This window comes from Ciconia boyciana, chromosome 21 (assembly GCF_034638445.1).
Source record: "Ciconia boyciana chromosome 21, ASM3463844v1, whole genome shotgun sequence".
Lineage (NCBI taxonomy): Eukaryota > Metazoa > Chordata > Aves > Ciconiiformes > Ciconiidae > Ciconia > Ciconia boyciana.
Window position 1 is genome coordinate 5,503,657 of NC_132954.1, and position 21,228 is coordinate 5,524,884.

The window sequence follows — 21,228 nt, forward strand, 5'->3', positions numbered from 1 at the left end:
CTACGCGAGGGGAGCCCTCGGTTTGGGGCGTCTATCACCGTGATCTGCAAGCACGACTGCGGTCTGTGCATGGCCAGAGGGTCCCCAGCACCGCTGCGGGAGGACAGGAAGGGGAAGGCGGCGGAGGCTGCCAACGCCAAGCCCCTCACGCCCGATTCACTCCCCACTTCGTCCAGCACGGCTCTGTTGACACCACTGGTGCAGAGCAGAGAGAAACCACCAGTCCATAAACCAAACCGCAGGGACCAAACGAGAGGACCCCACCGATGCTCCCGGGAGCCCGCAGGCCACGCCGCGCTCCCTGGCAGGCAGCAACAAATAAATACCCGGGCCGGACAGACAGCGAGTGAGCGAGGCCGCCCAGACACATGGCTCCCAGCCGGACCCGTCCGTGCGTGCTGGGACCTGTAGCCCCTGCCCACTGGCACCCTGCAGCCACCGCAGCTGGTGGGACCACCCCGGGCCACCACAGCCAGACCCTCGTTGCTGGCGGGGCGCGGTGGAGGGCTCGGCAGAGGCTGCGGTGGCCAGAGCAGGGTCCCCCCATCCAGCGTCACCCAGTTTGGCATCGCTGAGCTGGGGAAATGGCTTCTATTGCCTTCAACTAGTTACCATAAATCAGAGCGCTGCCGGCTTCATTAACCTGGAGGCACGGCTAATTCCAGAAGCTCATCTAATCCTCATTACCTCGGAATTTAGAGCCCGGCGACTCGCAGGGGCTGCGTGAAACCCCGGCGGTAAAATGTCACCGCTGCTGTCTCGGGGTGAGAGCCCACCTCCTTCCCCCGGCGGCCCGGGGGGCCCGGCGGGGAGCAGCCCCCGGGAGGGCTGGGCTGGGGGTGGGCCGGGACCCCGGCGGGGGCGGGAGGGGCGGGACGGGGAAACCGAGGCAGGCAACGGGGCCGGGCTGGGCGGGGGGGGGGGGTGGTGGGCCAGCCGCCCCCGTCCCGCCGCCCCCGGGGCCGGGGGAGGGACCGGAGCCGGGGCTGCCCGGCGCTGCAGCGGGCGGAGCCGGGGCTCGGCGGGGCCGCGCCCGCCCCCGCCTCCCGGCCGAGCCCAGCCGTACCGTACCGAACCGAGCCGTGCCGGGCGCTCCCGAGCCGTGCCGAGCCTTGCCGAGCCCAGCCGAGCCGAGCCGAGCCGAGCCGAGCCCAGCCGAGCCCAGCCGCACCGGCCGGTACCGGGCGGCCCCGGCGGTACCGGGCCGCGGCGCTCTCCGCGGTGCTGAACGGCGCCGCCGCGCCCGCAGGACGCGCCGCCGGCGGGGCCCGGCTCGGCCCGGCCCGGAGCGGCTCGGCCCGGCGCGGCGCGGCGGCCGCGGGGGATGGAGCCCTTCCTGGGCTGCACCGGCGCCGCGCTCCTGCTCTGCTTCAGCTACGCCGGTCTGCGCCCGGTGGAGGCAGGTAAGGGCCGCCGGGCCCCGGGAGGGGCTGCCCGGGGTGGGGGGGGGGGAAGGCTTCGGCGGGGGGAGTCCCCCGGTGCGCCCGGGTGGGAGCAGCGGGTGAAGCGTGGGCGCTGCGTGGAGGGCAGGGCTGTGCCGGGGGGGACGGAGTCCGGGGGCATCGCCGGCCGGGACTTCGTGGGGAACTGGGTTCGGGAGAGGCATCTGGGGCATTTCGGACACGCAGCCCCGGGGCACCGGTCTCGGGAAGCGCCGAGCTCTCGCTCCCACCGGTGTCCCGGCGTGGGCGCTTACGGCCGGCCGGCCCCGGGGAAGGCGGCTCGTAGAAATGTGGCGTGAAAACAGGGGTTCGGGGAGAGCGAACAGAGCCCCTTGCCCAGCGCCGGGCACGGGGGAGGCAAAGGCTCTCCTGCCCCGGAACAGCAGCGCCCGCTCATGTCACGGGGCTGAAGTAGAGCAGAGGAGGCAAAACCAGGTCTGCTCTGCCAACGCCACGGCACGTTAGCCTTGGCGATCCGCCTCCCCGACTCCTGCTCGCCCCGGGCTGTCCGGGGCCCAGCCAGGCACTGCCGGGAGCCACCTCTCCATGGGGCACAGCGCATCCCGGCCACATCAAACCGGGCCCCTTCGAGCTGAGCGAGTCCTCTGAAGTGGGGGATCTTTCGGGAAGGCAAAGGTCCCCATGAGCTAGCTCTAATTTTGGAGCGACCGGGACGTGCTCAGGTCCACTCTCCTCCTCTGCATCAGCTGGGCTGAGCCTTCGCTCGAGCACCCCGCGCCCGGGTGCCACGTCTCGGCAGGTGCTGGTGGGTGCTTCCCAGCCCAAGCCAGATGCCCTCCCCGGCTCTGTGTAGCCAGCCGGGGGGCTGTCTCCCTCGCTGGCTGCAAGATGTTGGTGGAACAGCTGCTTTGATTTGCAAAACGCTGATTGACAGAATATCTTACATTCCAGGAGGCTGGGGGTGACAATTAGGGTTGCAGAGCTTCGGGGAGTGGAAATTCCTGCGCCTGAGCCAGCCCCGGGAGTTGCTGGAGTTACATTCGCCCTCGTCCTGCCTGCGCCGGGGCCGCAGCAACCCCCCGAATGCCTTCGGCTCTGACACACGCGTCCTTGGCCAGACATCGGCACTCTGAAGTTGCCGTTTCACAACTGACAGACCCGGGGAGATTAATGAAACATTCCCAAAAGGAGGGAGCGATGGGGAAACCACCGCGGCACAATGGAGGCGTCTGCAATTGTAACAGGCCTCCCGATTTTCTGTCAACTAGGCCACTTCCCCTGCTCGTCCTTATCCTCGAATCACCTCAGTCAGTGCCTGAGAGTAAACAGGGAGTTGTGTCCCTGCCCATAACCGCCTTCTGCTCCTGTCTTACAGGCAGCGTTTCTGTGCCGTAAGGTGTCCGTGCCACGTTAGGAGCCGGGCAGCTCTGTAAACACAGATAGCCTCCCTGTCTCGCGGCTACGGCGTGCGGTGGAGAGGCAGGAGACTCGGGTCTGGGCTCTGGTGAAGCTGCGTGACCTTGGTGCTGTGCCACGTGCCCGCTGCCTCCTCTTTCTGTGGTCTGCTTTGCTAAGGGTTGTGATGGGCTCTCCCCGCACCCCGGCGAGGCAGCGAACTTGTGCTGTCCCTGTTTTTCAGAGAGGGAAAAGAGGAATGAGGGTACGGAGTGATTTTCCCAAGGTCACACAGAGGTAGCGGCAGCATCACCGCCAGTTCTGTGTCCCCAGCTCTACCCGACGATGTGGCCACGAGGCTGCCAAGGCGTGCAAGCCAAGAGTCATTGGAAAAGCCCGTGGAGAGGAAACTGTCCCCAGCAGGGTCAGGCAGGGATGGAGGGTTGGCGGTCCCTCCTTTGGGACCCAGAGCTCATGCATGGGTTTAAAATAATGCCTGTGGTGAAAGTTAAAGCTGCTTAAAGTTAAACTTAAGTCCCTGGGAGAGGAAGGGTGCAAATTCCCCTCTGCCGATGCAGCGGCGAGGGCTGGTGAGTGAGCGGCAGAGCACGGACCCTGCTCTGAAAGGGGGGGTTGGCCAGTCAGGACCGTTTTTTGGCAAGGTGATGCCAAGGTGAGCAAGAAGAGGAAGCAGGACCAGGACAAGCTGAGAAATAACCTCCACGCTAACGCCCTTCGATAGCCCTCAGCATCCCACCAGCACCCCATGGGTAAAGCCCTCCAGCTCACTCCCACTGCTGCCTGCTCGAGAGGGTCCCTGAGAAAACATTCAGGATGGTTGGCAAGGCAGAAATACAATTTAATTTTGCCGCAGCGCTTGCTCTGGCAGCGGGATGGCCTGCCCCGCCCCGCCTGCACGGTCCGAGGTGCCAGCAGCCCCCTCCTCGTTAGGCAGAGGTAATGAAGAGGGTGAACTGTGCCGGGCTCCGTGGCGCAGGGCTACCGTTAAGGGCTGTAAGAGCAGCAGGGCGATGCTGCGTAACGATGATGAAAGACCCCAAAATAGGCCGCGGCCCCTGCAACTTGCTAGGGCAAACAGCATCCCTGCGAGGCGCCTGCCGGTAGGGCAACTCAAGTCAGGTTTATTTCTGTGAGACGGAGGGGAAAGATAGCGCGCGGCTCGGGCGGAGGTGAAACTTCACCCTCCAGCGCAGCTCTTGCCCCATCCAGCTCTCGGCCTTCACAGAACCTGGACTGGCCTCCAGTCCAAGGAGCCCCTGACCAGCTCCTCCACCTCCGCTGCCCAAAACGGGGTCAAAACCACCTGGCTGGATTCTGGTCGCTGCTCAGCTTCAAAGCAGCTCAGTGCTCTTGTGCCTTTCCTGCGCGTTCTCACACCCTGAGCCACTCTGCAAACCAGGCTCCTCTTCCTCTGCTGAGGTGGGTCTCCATCCTCACCTCCTGCCCAGACAGCCCCACCAGCCGCAGGGGGGGAAGGAGAGCAAAGCGGAGGTGCCAACCGGACTGCAGGTGCTCTTTCCCGACCTGTATCTCACCAGGCACGCTCACCTTCTCCTCCGAGCCAGGGGAACTGAGCTCGCCCGAAGTCTGGCAGGATCAAAACCAGAAGCGAGCAATAGGCTCAGCACGCACGAGAAAGCAGCGATCGGTCTGACAGCTGTTTGGAGATGGCAAACGAACCCTCTCCAGCCCCTTCCCGTCTCACGAAGGCCACGGAGATTCCTGGCCAGCTGACCGATGGCGTAAGCACTTTATTGATTTTTGCGTTCAGCGTAGGAGAGATTTAATTGAAATATGGAGGTTTCTAACCTCAGTGTCAGCCTCTCAGCAGGGATGTTGCTGTGCAAAGCAGCCAAGGTTGCGCCATCCTCTTCCAAATGCCACCTCCTGCTGGGAACATACATGTGGAAAATGGAGATCCCTCGCAGACAGGGACGCGCTCGCACACATAAACCATGCGCAGGCACCGTGGCAGGATCCAAAAGCAGCCTTCATGGAGCGGTACCCATGTCCTGGTACTGAACATGGCCTCATCCTTTTGGCATTTCTTGTTAAATAAACCCCTCCTGGTTTATATAGTACTCCGAGGCCAAATTAAGGGCTGACTCAAGTATAATTCAGTTAAAAGCAGAAATGTATTGAGCAGCGAAGCACGCAAATCTTTATGTGTGCAGAGCTGGGTTGGGACCAGCCAGCAAACTCCCAGGAGAGGTATGGGTACTGGCATCCAGCGGCTGGCCGGGAAACTCCAGGGCTCGCTCACCCTCTCTGCCTCTGACAGATTTCTCTCCTATTTCCCTATTATGACATAGGTGTGGGCTGAGACGAGCTAGAAAAGACCGTGGTACCCAGTCCTCCCCAGAGATTTGGGTCCTGGGTAGAAGGTGCCATGGCAATGACTCTGCTCTGGGTTGGCAGCGTTAAAACCCAAGTCACGGCATTGGTGAGAGCTGAGCAAATCCTGCCCGGCTTCGGGACTCAAGAGAGTCGGAGGTTTGGCAGCACGGGACAAAAGTAGGGACAGGTAGGGACAGGCACAAGTAGGGACAAGCACAAAGGGCAAAGCAGGGACAGGCACAAGGCTAACCTAAACCCCAGCTGAGGACCAGCGCTGCTGACTCCTCTTCCTCATTCCTCCTGCCCTAAGGAATTCCCGGTGGCTGGGCTGGGTACAGCGAGCATCTCCGTGCTCCCTGAGAGGGCTCCATCCTCCTTGACAGCGTTTCCACCCGCACCTTTGGGCACCCGCTCCCTGGGGAACTGGCAATAGGGCTGGGGGGGTAAGAGGGGGCTGGCCTATTAATATCCCATTTGTACAGGGGGGTGGGCAGTCAGCAGGAAATAATTGCCTCTTTCCCAGACTGAAGAACCACCGGTTGGTCTTTCTGCTCTTTGAAATTCTCAGAGCTTAGCAAATATCCCCGCTTCCCGTGCAGCCGGGAGCGGGATGGCAGCAGTGGGCCCTGCTCCCTCCCACTCCCTTGCAGGCTCCCTTCATTAAAACACTCGGGGAAGCTGAACGGAGCGCCAGCCCTTCCTACATACCCCATAAAGCTGACAAGCAATTATATCCACTGAAGGGAGCCATGCTGGGAGAGCAAAGAAAGGCTCAGAAAGGCAGGGAAAGCAGGTCTTTTTGTACCCACGCTCAGGGAGCGGGCAGCAGTGCTTCGCGGAGAACATCACACAGGACCTTACGGGACGCTCCTTCCCCTTGCAGGTCGTGTCCTTCCATCTCCCGCATCCGCAGGGAAGGTTGCGGTGCAGGAACAAAGGGCTACTGGTATTTAAGGCTGACATTCACTGCTTCCCACAGGAAAGGGCACGCAGCTTGCAGGTGGATAGCACCGAACGAGCCGCTTCAGAGCCTCGGCAGGCACGCTGCTCGCTGGCCCAGGTCCTAGGGGCTCTGAAGCAGCCGAGCCTTTCACAGCAGGAAAGGAGCTGCTTGTGGGAGAGGAGCTAACTGAATGGGAAAATGCCGTGACTACAGCATAGCCTTGCCCATGGAGGAAGCAACTGCACTTCATTCAGGCACTTCCAAGCAGATGGAGTTTCCAGGACAGTTGAATTCAGAAGGAGCAGATATGGGGGGAGGCTGGGCCCCTTGGCTGGGGACATAAATCCAGGAACAGGCTCCAATTCCAAACCTATGGCCTGACCACAGGACTCGGCTGGCCGAGGTGACCTCCAAGGGTGTGATACTTCCACAGATTCTTCCTTTCACTCTAAGCAATAATTCCTCCAGCAGCTTACGTGGCTAAAGGCAGCAAGGCGGCTCTCACCCCCCACCCCACCGTAAGAGCTCCTGGCAGAAGCTGCACATTGAGAGTGGCTTCAAAAGAGAGAGACACAACAGTAAGGAGAGGGACCACGGCAGAGGAGCCAGGAGCTCTGAGCATCTCCCAGTGATGTCTTTGTGGCCTAGGTACCTCTCTGATCCTGGAGGTGCCAGGCAAGACATCCTGGTGTCTTGGACACCCTCTTTGCTCACCCCACCACCCTCGATCAGCAGCCCCCCTTTTGCAGGTGATGGCAGCAGTGGGATGGAGACAATCCTTCTTCCCTCTCATTTTCCCTCCCCATCCCATCCACGCTACAGCTCCGATGGTGAAGTCAATATAAGGGGCAGGCGGGTGGTTTCCTCTTCCTTGTGCCAGCAGCCACTGTGTCGACAATGAAAAGCCAGGGAGGAATCAGCCCAAAGCTGTAAAGTATGGGTTGTTTTTTTCTCTCTCTCAAATAAAAGTCCATTAATAATCAGCAAAGCATTTAATGAGAGGCTGGAAGGAGTTCTCAGCATTAAGAGGGGATTAAGGGTAATCTTCACCGCTCGTGCCTCCTTGCTGTGTGGAGGCGGTTCTGACCTGCTCTTGCCAAAAGGGCCCAAGGTGGGTAGGAGCGAGGCCGGGCTGGGACACACAGCCCTCGGGGATATAGGACTGCGACTCACCTGATGAAGGGTCCCTGTGGGAAGGAAACAAGACATGGTTTAAGCATGATCAGTTCTGAAGCAGCCATTCACATTTAAAAATCGTCAGGATTTCGTCTTAATTAATCAGGGCTCCCGCTTAAGGAGGGGGCTGCAAGTTCTGCTGACATGAAAATGAGAGCAACTTTTCATTTCGTCTTAATTAATCAGGGCTCCCGCTTAAGGAGGGGGCTGCAAGTTCTGCTGACATGAAAATGAGAGCAACTTTTCATCCTAACCCACAGCTCTAATTCAAATTTGGCCAAACAGATCCTCTGCCAGTTTGCAATGTGTGATTTGCTCCGGCAGGCATCGCAGCCTCTGCGCTGGGATGAAGCTAAACTGCTAAACCAGAAATCTTGTACCATATGGGTCCCTTACAGAACAGACAGGGGATGTGCTGGCCTCGGCGTCTCTGGAGTAAACATGCATGAGAGAGGTTTGATGCACAGCATGTTCCTTGCTATCTCGCCCGCAGCGGGGGGAAGGAACAGCCCCTGGGGCCATCCGCCTTCTGCGCCTGCTCCCAGAACACCGGCAGCTTCCCTGGCCGCCACAGGCACAGAAGCAAAGTTTCCAGGAGTTGTATACGACTCTCGAAGGAACCAAACGTTTGGATTTGGCACCTCAAGGCCCTGCTAGAGATGCTGACCCCCTACAGCCAGCTGGGAAACAGAAATTACATCTTCTCCACCTGACCTCAGCCAGGCTGGCACTACAAAGAGCCGCAACTGGCCCAGGGAGCCAAAAGCGGTGTGGAATATCTTGGAACAGTCATTAGATTTTAGAAAGTCATGATCTCATCATGCATCTCCTGGGAGCGAGGAGAAAAGCAACCTCATGGATGAAAATTTTGGTTCCAAATTATTCATTCAGCTCTGGGAGCAGGAAACTCATTTTCCTGGCTTTGTATTTCTCTCAAACACTGTGCTTAATACTCTTCTCATACCGCTTTTATACGGGTTTGACACCACTGATTTATGTGTAGCTACTCCTAATCTGTGGTAGTGAAAGGAAAGGCACGCTCAGATCTGCTGTCCTAGATTTCACTGTATTATCTGCTGACTCCAACTACCCCGTCCCTCTCTCAGGTATTACTACGAAGGGGGTTTTCTAGAGCGCTCTCGACCATCCAGACCAGCTGATTTCTCCCCTGCCTACATTCAGAGTCCTGCTTTGCAGGCTCCGAGCCCTGGGTTGCAGCTTTGCCGAGTGCTTCCCTCCTGCCTCGCAGCCCTCCGCCCTCTCACCAATTCCCAGAGAGGTTGCTTGCTCTTCTCCAGCTCTGCTAGGTCTTTCTGACTCCCCCATGTTTTAGGTCATCAGGAAACTTAGACACTTTTTATGCTGCGTCTCCCTCAAGGTCACAAATTTCAAAGGGGACTCGGGCACCAAGTGGGGTGTGCCGTATGTTTCCTTTTCCCAGCCTGAAGGTTTTTCCTCGATACACTGCTCTCTGTTCCTGTGGGGTTAATTCATCTCTTTTCAAAGGCCTCCTCAACCTAAGCTGGGTAAATCAGTGGTAGCTCCTAAAAAAAAAATTTAGCTCCTAAAAATATCTAGGAAAGACAACCATGCCGGGATTTAACTGTACAGCTGCACTTTGAGAAGGGCGAAGTGCCTGGCTGCAGCTGGAGACTGTTTTGTCTCCCATCTCTCAACTCCGTCATGTCCTCCGTATGTTCTAGCAAATTCATCAGGCATGACTCACAGACCTTCCCTGTACGCATTCCCGTCTGCTGACTGCCCCTTCCTAAAATTAGACCCTACTCTTGTCGGCACACGGGTTCAGTCACGGGGGAAGGTGAGGAGCTGCAGACCCACGTCCCTTCCTTGTGTCAGAGTAGGGAGCTGAGTCCAGAAGGGACTGGTGTTCAGGCCGAGGAGGATGATCCGTCTCCCCCTGCTCAGCTTGTCCTTGGCCCTGCTGCTGCAGTGGAGGGTGAGGATGATAAGTGTTTCCATTCTCTGAGAGCTGGCTGGATACCACTGCCTTATTTCATGAAGGCCAGCCCCTGAGAGATGAGAATGCTCTGGGTCAATACCGACTTGACCATCTGCTCCAGAGAGGAAGGACACCTCCCCCTATGAAATCCCGGAGAGCACGATTGCTTGATGCTCCTCCTTCTAAAGTCCCAAATTTGTGTGAACATAGCCATGCACCTTTTAGCGACCTTTTGGCTCACTGAAGGACTCACTAGAATCACTGGGTCCGAACGGCTTGTCCAGACATCCTCTTCCTACGGGTTTCACTGGTGGGTGTGGGTCTCCCATCATACCCACAGAGCTCGAAAGAGGAGCTCTGAAGGCTGGACTCTGGGTGGTGTTTGGGGAGGAGAAAAAGGAATAAGCTCATCGCTCTGCTAAGTGTAGAACAGCACTGACCTTCAGCTGGGGAATTTTGTGCTCCCGTTATTTTCTCTGTTCCTGGGGGAACATTCACCAGGAGTGAAGTCAGTTGTTAGGAGACATTGACACTATAGCTAGAATATTTTTGGCCACATTCAGGCGGCTGGGACTGACTATAAATCCGACAAGTGTTACTGGAGACGTGCACACATGCATCCTTCTTTTACTGTTGACCTCAGCCCCGGCCCCAGAAGGGCAGTGTTGTGCAATGGTTACAAAGCAATAAAAGTATTATTATTTGATGAGAGTCAGAAAAAATGACTCCTCCTCACCCTACTGACCTCCTGGGGGTAGTCGGAGTGCTAGCAGTCTCGTTAGCATTTACTGCCTTTGGGTTCGGGGCACAAGCTGGAGATTGTGAATTAAATTTGACCAGAGGAGAGGGAACAGGAGTCCAGCCTCCTGCGCTGAGGGCTGGAAGGACTGTGCCAAGCCTACGAGGTAGAACCTTCCCTCTGAGATGCCAAGAAGGGCTTTGCACTGTGCAGCTCCCTTGGGAAGAGGCTCCCAGCGAGGCTGTGCAGGAGCCCAGCTGGTACATCAGAGCCCAGCTCTCCTTGGCAAGGCCGGCAGCTACGCAGACCCACCCTGCGGCTGGAAACTCAGCTGCGCTCTGGAGTTGGGAATAAACACGGAGCCTCGGGCTACCGCTTTCATGGCCTGCCCTTTTCACATTACAATGGTCCATCGGTGCCGTTGCAGCATGTTCTGTCCTGTTAGCTGTAAGCGGATGGTTGCTGGATGTCCTCCGACCATCTGAGAGACAACCCATCAGCCGCAAAACGTGTATAAAAAATTTTCTGTCAAACTAACAGGGAAAAGCAAAAGAAACACTCTAATTTACTACTGCTGAATTTCAAACCTCCAGAGTGCTCATCAAAGCATGCAGTGTTCATACTTCCAAGGCAGATTTTGCATTTCCTCCCAGCTGTCACTGTCAGACTGTAATGGGAAACAACAGAGAAAACGTGGTACGTGGCTGGGAAGGATGGGATGAATGAGCCACTCTGTGGTCTGCTGTGTTGTCAAAAGAAACTCTTTCCAAGGGTCAGTTATTTCACACCTCTAATGCAACTCATATTCTCAGCAGAGGGCTCCTGGAACCTCACTGGTAATTAAGACATGGAGTACCTGCAATTTCCAGGTCCCATGACCAGAACCATACACAGGAAGGACAGTGGACAAGGTCCTTTCCCACTCCCTTCCTTGCCCTTGCTCTGTCTCCTGCCTGTGGCTGTGACTTTGCCTCTGTAAAGGCTCTGCTCTCCCTCCTTGCAGACAGCCCGTCGGCTCCAGTAAATGTCACAGTCAAACACCTGAAAGCCAATTCAGCCGTTGTGACTTGGGATGTTCTGGAAGATGAAGTTGTCATTGGATTTGCAATTTCCCAACAGGTATGGTGCCAACAGTTACCCAGTTTTGGTCATGTTCATCTTCACCCCAGGTCCCCTCAGTTTCCAAATTCTCTTGCTGCAGTTTAAGCCCATTCCTTCTCGTCCTGTCCCTCGTGGCCTGGGAGGGGACTTGGCTTCCCGTCCTCTTTGCAGCAGCACTTCATGTATTGGTAGCTGCAGAGAGGAAAGGGTCCAACGGTCTCCACATCCGTGGTGGACAGGGCAGGAAGCAGTGGTCTTAGGTGACAGCAGTGCACACGGGAGGCCTCTCCACCACTCTGTGCTCTCCTCTCTCGGCTTCCAGAAGAAGGACGTGCGGATGCTGCGCTTCATCCAGGAGGTGAACACCACCACCCGCTCCTGTGCCCTCTGGGACCTAGAGGAGGACACTGAGTACATTGTGCATGTCCAGTCCATCAGCATCCAAGGCCAGAGCCCTGCCAGTGAGCCAGTCCTCTTCAAGACCCCCAGGGAAGCTGAGAAACTAGCCTCTAAAAATAAAGGCAAGTGTGGGTGAGTTCCTATGTGGCCCCTGGGACGCCCAGGCAGCGTAGGGCTCTGCAGAGAAGAAAGCAGTGTCCTGTGCAGTGAGAATAGCTGGGTTAAACGCACACAGGGCTGCGCCTGTCCCAGCCCCATGTAGACAAGCAGGATGTCCCGAGTGTCCCCAGCAGACAAGGCTGACGGGTGCACAAAGCGATAGGGAGATGCTGCCGAAGGCTGGCTGTTCATTTCTGCCATTTCAGATGAGATTTAACAGGCAAAGTGAGGAGAAGGTTTCCAGACTGGGAGCTGTGTGTCCAGCAACCTTGCAAGTGGAGAATGCCAGGGGAAGTTCCTGAGCAGCCTGTGAACTCATGTGGAAATAGACCCCTGGATGGCACTGGGCACACCACCACTGTGCTCACAGGGCACTCGGGGGGATTCGCTGAGCCTCCTGTGCTTGGATTCCAGGACAGCAGGGGGAAATACACCCAGAGACTGCCACTTTTCTTACATTTCAAATATATCTGCCAAATCACAGAAAGTTGAGGTTGGAAGGGACCTCTTGAGATCACCTAGTGCAAACCCCTGCTCAAGCAGGGTCAACTAGAGCAGGTTGTCCAGGATCACGTCCAGTTGGGTTCTGAATATCTCCGTGGAGGAAATCAGGCACTTCCTCACTGGCAGCTCCTTCACTTGTTCCTCTTACACCAAACCAGATTGTTGAAGGTTTTCTGTCAGCAAGAATCTCTGCTACAAAAAGGGCTAGGGAGTACAGGGGTCTGGGATATAAAGGGTTACTGCCTGCCTACTGAGGACCCAGCCTGTTGCGGGGCTTTTGGCCGCGGTTCCTAGGATGTTGTGAGTTCTTGACTCTTTCTGCAAAAATGATTTGGTGTCTGTAAATACTGAATTGCTGTTCATTTGAAAGCACTAAGAGGAGCACTGCTTCCGTCCCTGGAGGCCTGAACTGTAATCTTCTTAGTGCTTTGAAGCCAAGGAGGCGCATTACGCCCTGCAAAAAGGCTCTACTAATTTCTGAATCCCAGGGCTCCACTGAAAAAATATCATGCCAGGCTCCACACTGCTGAGCTGGGAGAGGAACTGCTGAAGCATGCAAGGCTTTGTGACAGGCGCAGACGGCACTAACGGAGACCAGAGACAGAGCAGAGCGAGCTGCCACGGGGCCAGATAACATGTGGGCTTACCCCATGGCAGCTCCTCTGTGGTAACTGCCTGTTGATCCTGTCTCACCACTCCTCCCTCGCCCCATCTCCTGCAGGTTGTCAGGGGCAGATGCTGCAGAGCAGCTGATGCTCTGCAAGTTCAAAGCTCAGCCTGGCATGACTGACGGGCGAGGACTCTCTCCCTGCTAGCTTCGACCCTGACGCACTAATGATTTGAGTCAAAGGCACTGTTAAGCCAGTGTCTAGTGCATCCCGAGCCATGCAGTTAGGTTTCACGATCTCTCTTTCCCCTTGTGCAGATGAGGTGACAATGAAGGAGGTGGCGAAGAAAAACCAACAGCTGCGAGCGGGGGAAATTCTCATCATTGTTGTGGTGTTGTTTATGTGGGCAGGTCAGTTCAACGTTTCTGTCAAAAGCACGCAATATCGCTAGGGCCTGGTGGCTTGCTTGGTTTGCATGTGTAATCATGTAGGACCTGAAAAGAAACCCTTCCTCCCGTGAAGAGTACTGTATATTCAGCTGTAAGGGCACCTCGGTTCCCTCTGCAGCATCCCAAGTCGGGCAGTGCCAAAAGCAGGCAAATCAATGGTCTGATCTGGTCCAGCAGGAAGCAGATAATGGACTTGATGAACCAATTGCCTAATTCCCCATGGCTAATCCTGTAATCTCAATTTTTCCAGAATGCACTGATGATAATGCCCTCAGCTATCCAACAGGATGCCTCGAGCCCTTCAAGTGATACAGGTCACTGTAATTATCTGGCCATTATATGTCTCCAACTCTCATGCAAAACAGAAATTTAAGAGTCTCGCTCTCAACACCCACTATTACATATACACTAAAACCCACTTCAAAAAATCAATTAAAATAATAGAAGCATTGAAAGAACAAATGGCCCCAAACATCTAAACACCAATAAACCCAGGTCCTCTCAACATCCACTATTAAAATACAAAGAATAGTATTTCATAGGAAGAAGAGGGACATTAGCAGAAACATATTAACCAAAAGGAAGGCAAAGTCTACACAAGCTTGGGACGGTGGGAGGAGGAAGGACCAGCATTAGCTGAAAGCTGCTGTCCAAAAGGGGGCTTTGAAGCCAAACTTTTGGCAATCTTTTGAAATTCCACCCTAGTCCTCCTTACACCTTGCAGCCACTAATCCTTTTAATCCAAGCGGAGGCTCCGCTACAAGACGGCTACCGTAGTATATGATTTTATAAGCAAGACCACATGCCCAGCTGCAGCTGAGAGCACCTGGTGCTGTGGGAGGTGCAGTAAAGCCATCCCAGGGCCACTCTGCTGCGGGATGCGATGGGCATAGCTAGGCACATACATTAACCCAGCCTGTAACACAGCATCAGATAAATGTGCTCCTTCAATACAAAGATCCCTCACTATGACTTTCTGTAATATGTACAAATATATACATTAAATTTCCAAAGAGAACCAAGCGTTTTCCAACATGAGTTTGGGACCCCATTTCAATAGAGCTTATACCAAATTGTACCTAGGACAGATCTCGCTCATATGTTTTAAACCAGCAAATAGGGAAAGGAAAATGCCTCTGACTCCTGCTCCATCGGCTTTTATGAAGTGGCTGCGGCCAGTCCTTCAGCTTGTTCAGTTTGGAAATGACATGCATGAGTTAATGGGAAATAAAGTTTGCACATGTTTGTTTTCTATTTAGAGCCCCAGCCTCCCCTGCCTGCCAGTCAGCTGCTGCTCCTGCTGCAACGTAAAACATTAATGAAACAACATTTGCTCCCTGCGAGTCACAGAGCTCGTTGCCCAAGGGGGAATGGTTCAAGTGACCCAAGGAAATTGGCAGGCCAGGAAATTAGCACTATGGTAAATCTATGATCCAGAAAAGACCACCTTTGCCACTCGCTATTTAGTTCTCTTGTCCCAGACAAACCACTTTTCCACACACAGAGCGTGTAAACAGTCGCACAGAGAATCTTCCTCGGTCAGAAGAGAAACCCACCACAATAGTATTGAGTGGCTGATGACTTTGACAACTTGTAGTTTCAGTGGTGAGCATAACATTACGTCCTTTAAAGACGGTGGTCTGTCATCTCTGCTGCTGTAAACTGCACTGGTAGGGGTTGCATCAGTTTACTCCAACAGAGGATTTGGCCCATTTATACTAGATTCTGCTGAGATGAGATGAGATACCTCCAGGGAGAGATGCGGAGAGGAAACCAGGCACTGATCCGAGATCTGTCACAAAAGAGGGGGACGGAGGGATTACCTGTGTCCTGTACAGTTCTGCAAGGCTTCTTACAAGTGAATCCAGGTGACACAGAATCAGATCCACGTATAATTTTTTTTTTTTGCCCCGGAAAGTCCTGAGTTTACCATGCATTATTTGCATTTCCAGAGACTCGACAGCAATTACTGCTAAAGATGATAACCAAATGAAAACCTAAACTAAATTACAAGGCTTCCAAAACCTCTAGTCCATGATCTTTTCAGCATTTATGTCAAATTTTAGCTGTGCGCATTCAAATTTAAATGCCCTGCCAGTAAATACAATCATGAAACAATCATGTGAAGCGACTGAACAACTGATTCATCTCCCACTGTTGTATAATCTAAAACTCAGATCAGCATCTGAACAAAGAATTTGCTAATACCACAGTATTAGCAAATTAGACAGATGACTTACCTTTTAAAAGGAAGGGGGGGGGGGGGCGGAAATCTCTCTATATCTAGTGGGTTCTTTACAAAGTCTCAATACACAGCCCTTAACCTTGCCTGGCCATAACCTGAATGTATGACGATGTTTTAGCAAATGCGAACTGGAACCGGTCTGTGCCCAGGGCTCTGAACTGAGACAAGACCCAAGCTCTTGTGCTGTCTGTTTTTCTGGTATTTTTCACAGCAGTTTGCTTCTCTGTCCCTCAGTTTTACCATCAGAAATCACAGAAGGTGTGACTGTGGCAGATGTTAACCTATTCTCCTAGGATCAGCCATTTGTTCACATATGCAAGAAAGAATTTGGACCACTGTGTTTATCAGCAATACCTGGGGGCAGCTGCCATAACAATGCCTCACTTTATAAAGCAGTTTGTGATGGTCCGGTGAGAGCTTTACATATGTTTTGCTATTAGGGGAGCTGGAATATTTTTCAGTAAGGGAGAAGCAGCATCTGCCTGGGTCTGCTTAACCTCTGTGTTTGGCATCTGCAGGGCAGAGAAGTTACTTGGTCAAAATGTCATCGAAAAGCTTCCAGAAAGACATTTGCAGCCTTCTTATGTGTCATGGCTGCCCCTGCTTTTCTCTTCATGTGCCTGCGTGTGTGGGAGGAAATTTCCACTGGCAGCTTTTGCTGCCGTCACTGTTGCATATTTGCAGATGTTGTCCTGCTGCTCAAAAGGCACTGGCTCGTATCACATGCCGGCAGGTACGGTACCTGCCTCTCATCTGCCAGCTCCAGCTCCTTCTCTTCACCCCAGAGGAGAAAGATCAGAGGACACATTTTCACTAACCAGAAATTACAGGAGTTCCTGTGTTTGCAAAGCAAAGATCCCATTTACCTGCACAGTTAGTGTTGATCGCTATCCAAATGGAGGGCTTAAAACACTTGTCCCATTTAATGACAGGGAAGTTGGAATATAATTAATCTCCTGTCCTTCTGTCTAACTAGTTTAGTATGGAATTAGGCACCGAGAAGGAAACAGCCAGAGGGCTGACTAGCTGTGTTAGAAAATGATTCTTAGGAGCAATTGTGAATGCTGCTGAGATCTCTACCAGAAGGCATAAAGCTGGCTGGCAAGCAAGGGATCTCTTGGTCTCCGCAGGCTCCAGGAGCTGAGCTCATTTGTGTGATCACTAATGCTTTTTCCTGTTAGGGGTGATCGCCCTGTTTTGCAGACAGTACGATATCATCAAAGATAATGAGCCAAATAACAGCAAGGAGAAAGTCAAGAACGCCTCGGAGAACAGCACTCCCGAGCACCAGAGCGGAGGGCTCCTCCGCAGCAAGGTGAGATGCGGCTGGCATGCAGTGGGGGACGGGGCAGACAATCAACTTCCAGCTGGGCTTCAGCTAAATTACCCAAAAAGCAGTCTCTGTTGAACATCCTCCCTCCAGCCTCCTCCCTCCAGCTGGGATGCAGAAAGGAAACACCCCTTCACATCCACGCATGCCAGTACCACGGCTTCGTTAATGGTCTGAGCCTCCCGGACGCATCAGGACACCAGCACTTCACTCCCGCCTCTGCATTAGCCTGCACATCCATCAGTAAAACAGATTTCAATCCATATTTCTGAAATATCTGAACAGCTCTGGAAGAAAAATGCACTAAGCGATGCTGCAGTCCCTGAGCTGCTTGGGTCCTTACCCCCACAGCAGCCCTTAGATGGCATGTGGTAAAGGGGATATTACTCTTGCAATTAACTGAAGAGCTGATCAGCAGAAGCATGGCTGGTAATACACACGATGTTAAAGGTATGCCATATCCATAATGTAAGCAGACTCAAGCCTATAATTTATACCAACTTATTTCCATTAATTTAAGTTTCTTGCGTTTCTATTCACAACTTGCACTCGGGCACATCCCCACCACTTCACGTTTACTTATTATTTGAAATAGTCCACTAATTCATGCTCATTCAGAAGTAGACAGTGATGAACCACGCACCCCTAAAGCCTCAACTCTGGCCCTTTGTCATTATCCTGAGGGGACAGGAACAAGAACTTTTACAAACCCCAAAATTGACCAGCACACTGCACTGATCTCTGATGTGGGGTTTTTTCCCCTCTCTAGCGATTCCTATACATCCTTTCTTCCTTTGTCTCCTCTTCTCTTCTAGTTTCCAAAAAACAAGCCCTCAGTGAACATCATTGAAGCGTGACAGCCTGCCATCTGATAGATGGACTCCATTCCTCACTCTCACTTTCTGCCTCTGAGCCTTGATGACTAGGGAGGTGAAATATTGTTGGAGCAATTTGGAAAGAGACCTAGCGATTGTCACTTGCTGGCATACACCTCCTTGTCTGTGTTCTGCAAAACATCGGGCCAGAAAGAAAAATCCTGCAAAAAACCCTGAAACCCAAACAAACAATTAAGATGGAAAAGCATCAGCGAGACAGCTGCTGCCGGTGATCCTGTACTGGACTCATGAATCACTTGGGCTGGAGCAACTTCTCATGCACTCCTCTCCACCCTCACACTCCGTCTTCTGGTTTTCCTGTCTTTGGAAATGTACAAGGTTTTGTCGTATCTTTATTTTGTCTCACTGTCACTACATCTTGACAGTATTAATGTGAGCTCAAGCATCAGTCACTGTCACTCCTCTCCAAGCAAGAAAGGAGGAAAGCTCATCACAGACACAACTAGCAACCAGATTTTGGCTGCTGTGTGCTCTTGGCTTGCTTTGTTCCATTGATGTGTGTGGTGTAACACGTCTTTTGCAGGTGGGTTTTTAAAACAAAGAAAAGAAAAAAGGCATACCCCAGGTTTCCATTCCCACTGCGAGAACTTCTCTGGTTGTTCTCCAGTTAGGCTGCAGTACATGTCTCCACTGTTGCTGTCTCTCCTATCTTGCACTGGTGCTCTTCATCTCAGATAATCGGGGCACACCGAACACTGAGGCACAGACCAATATGAGGGGACACCAGAAGCCGTTATTTAGCTTCCAGGATAATTTCAACCATTTTCTTCATGGCATTTTCAGCTGGGCCTGTGTCCACCACCAGTGTGATAAAAGGTCCATAAAAATGTAGCCAGTCAGCAAAAAAAAAAAGAAAAAAAAGAAAAAATCATGATACCGGTTGCTATGCAAGGTCTCCAGTGGCAATAGCTATTTATTGTGAAAGGCTCTTGCCTAAGGGACCTTTTTCTGAGGGCTTAAGTTCTTAAATTGCTTCTTTTAGTAGGGTTCCGGTGGGAAGGTCTGGTTCTCCTTACACGTCCTGTCTGCACTATTTTTGTGACATTGCAATGCCAGGTATCTGCTGGAGGCAGTCCTCCATAAAAAGGAGGACCATGAATGGAAAAGATGTTGGGCTGCTTCTCTCTCTTATTAAGTGCTTGATGTTTGTAAACTGACAGGATCCCTGGGATTGCTGGTGCTCTGGAAGCTGGTAGATACAAGTCCATCACATGGAAAAGATTTACTCTTTGTAGTGTGCCATGGGGTATCTGTATTTATTTAATTAGTCCACAAGACCACTCCATATGCACTAGGGGATGAGGCAAGATCCTACCTGTTCCATCAAATACCAAGGCAGGTTGGCCTGAGTAGGGTTTGAATCCCATTACAACAAACCTGCACTGGTTTAAAAGTCTCTGCAAAGAAACAGGCTGGCAGTAACTGAGTTCAGCCATCTCTCCTCTTCCACTGTCACCAGCCTTTCCAAAATAGTTGATTTGGGAGAAAGGCACTAGGAAGTCAGATGTGTTGGTGAACAAGCAAGGGTTTCCCTCGTGCCAGTTTCAGAAGGCAGGCCAACCCCCAAGGTCTCCTCAGTGGATCCTTTGCCAGAACATACTCCTCCATCACCAAGAGGGAGAGGTCAACACCTCTGATACAGACAGAGCAATAAACATTTTATAATGTACAATAAAGGATTAAAGGCATCTCTTGTGTCCTTGTAATGTCTGAATTTAGTAATATTTCATCTTTGTCTGCTTCAAGCAGAACACACACGATAGAACAGGGAGATTTTCTCTCTATTTCCCAGGGACTACAGCATAAACTGTTTTCTCAGTGTCTGGGTGTAGAAAACCAGAAAGGTTCAGAGTTCACCCTGGTCACGGGATGAATGGGGAAAAAAAAAACCAACAAACTTTGCAACATAAATAGCACTACAGCCATACCTAGCAAGATTCTTCAGACATGCCTGTTATCTCCTAAGAAAGAAATGTCATTTGGAATCCATACCCCTATAAAGGGAGATTTAGGACAGATGGTACAGCATGTGCAAAACGATAAGGGAGATGCTCTCTCATAATCCTAGAGCAGACAGCCAAGCAAGCAGCCCTCAGAAGCCTGCTAGTGAGGAAATTCAGCCTGGTAATTTGGCAGGTTTGGGGGGTGGGGGGTTGTGTGTCTGTTTTTAAAGACAGTTGTCCCTGGGAATTCAGACCATATCCCCTTTTTTACAGAAACTGTTGTTCCCTAGTGACAGGTTTAAACTGTTTCTTTCCTAACAGAGTTGTGCTCACTCCTTGTTTGGAGGAAAAAAATTAAAATGTAAAGCGTCAGTGTTTGCGCAGAGTTAAGTATTCACGCCACAATGTGGCAGGAGGTAAAAGGGTTATCATTATGTTCCATAACTGCAGGCTTTAAAAGTCAGGTAATAATGCTATTAGTGAGAAGAAACAAATGTAGGCTGGCAGCAACTCAACTCAGAGAGGGACTTCAAGCCATCCAATTCAAGTGATTCTCTTAAAGGAAATGTTCTCAGCAACTCTGAATTGAAGTGATGTAATAAGTCCACACTTTAGGAAAAAGTGTTTCCCATTATAGGAGAAGAAAGTTACTTAAGATCCTACTTTTCTGAGGGTCATAAACGTCAAAGCTTTAACTGCAGTTTCAGTATCCGCTTCCACTGTAACCCATGAGAGTCAGATACCATTAAGGCTCTGGGCCTGTGTGACTTCAAGCCCAAGCCCATCTTTAGAAGAGATACCTCATTCCTGGGGTGTTTTACACTCAATAAAGGGAAGAGATCAAGAAAAAAAACCCAAGATAGTGCTAAGAAAAGTCATGTTGGGCCACAGAAGAATGCACCCTGAAGGCCACCCACGTTTCCCCGCATGTTTTTGCCTGACTGCTGGTTTTGACTGGTTGTTGGAAGCAGGAGCTAGGAAGGGGAGGTTTCAATAAATACTAAAAAGCAGCAAGTGGGACTGGGCTGACACGACAGAGATCCCAGAGAGCCCTGCAAGAACCGATTCCCTGTTGATCTCCAAAGCAAAGGAAAGCAGCCCTCCAGCCGGCTCTGCCGATGCTGTGCAGCCCCTGAGGACTAATCTCATTGATTTCCAAGAATCAACTGAGCAGAGACTATGGGCACAATAAAGAGCAAGAAGCTGAAAACAGAACCCTTTGCCAACAGATGCAGTGCGTGTTTAAAGTTAAGCACCACTTGCCTTCATCCTTTCAAGCACTGTAATATTATGCCTACATGTACAATTTAGCCAATATATTCCTCCCCCAAGAGTTTAGTAAAATGGAGCTGCAGGAGGCGGTGTGGAGCAAACAATCCTGCACAGCATGTCCTTCCAATTCACAACACAGCACCATACACTTCTCACCACCTCCCTCCGTACAACAAGCAGCAGCACAAGCTCTGTTCTCTGTCTCCTCGCAGGAAAATGAGAACATTAGGCATTTTATTCCCTGACAGTTCAATAGCATCAGAGGAGGAAACACCTACACGACAGAAAGTGTTAGTATAATCTCAGCTGGTAATGACTTTCTGGAGGAGATGTAAATGGAGAGGAACA

The 21,228-nt window shown here is 52.4% G+C and overlaps 1 protein-coding gene across 1 annotated transcript; it reads left to right on the forward strand.

The window, feature by feature from the left end:
• The first annotated feature begins 987 nt into the window (after positions 1 to 987).
• On the forward strand, positions 988 to 19,344 carry FNDC5 (fibronectin type III domain containing 5). Its single transcript, XM_072885094.1, has 6 exons — positions 988 to 1,403; positions 10,978 to 11,093; positions 11,398 to 11,596; positions 13,063 to 13,155; positions 16,621 to 16,754; positions 17,585 to 19,344. The coding sequence occupies exons 1-6, from the start codon at positions 1,325 to 1,327 to the stop codon at positions 17,624 to 17,626; spliced, it is 663 nt and encodes a 220-aa protein (XP_072741195.1). The 5' UTR covers positions 988 to 1,324; the 3' UTR covers positions 17,627 to 19,344.
• The last annotated feature ends 1,884 nt before the right edge of the window (positions 19,345 to 21,228 follow it).

Excerpts from the sequence above, each read along its gene's own strand:
- FNDC5 (XM_072885094.1), top strand. The coding sequence starts at position 1,325 with ATGGAGCCCTTCCTGGGCTGCACCGGCGCCGCGCTCCTGCTCTGCTTC. Across the intron at positions 1,404-10,977 it reads TCTGCGCCCGGTGGAGGCAG|ACAGCCCGTCGGCTCCAGTA; the intron begins GTAAGGGCCGCC and ends CCCTCCTTGCAG. Across the intron at positions 13,156-16,620 it reads GGTGTTGTTTATGTGGGCAG|GGGTGATCGCCCTGTTTTGC; the intron begins GTCAGTTCAACG and ends TTTTCCTGTTAG.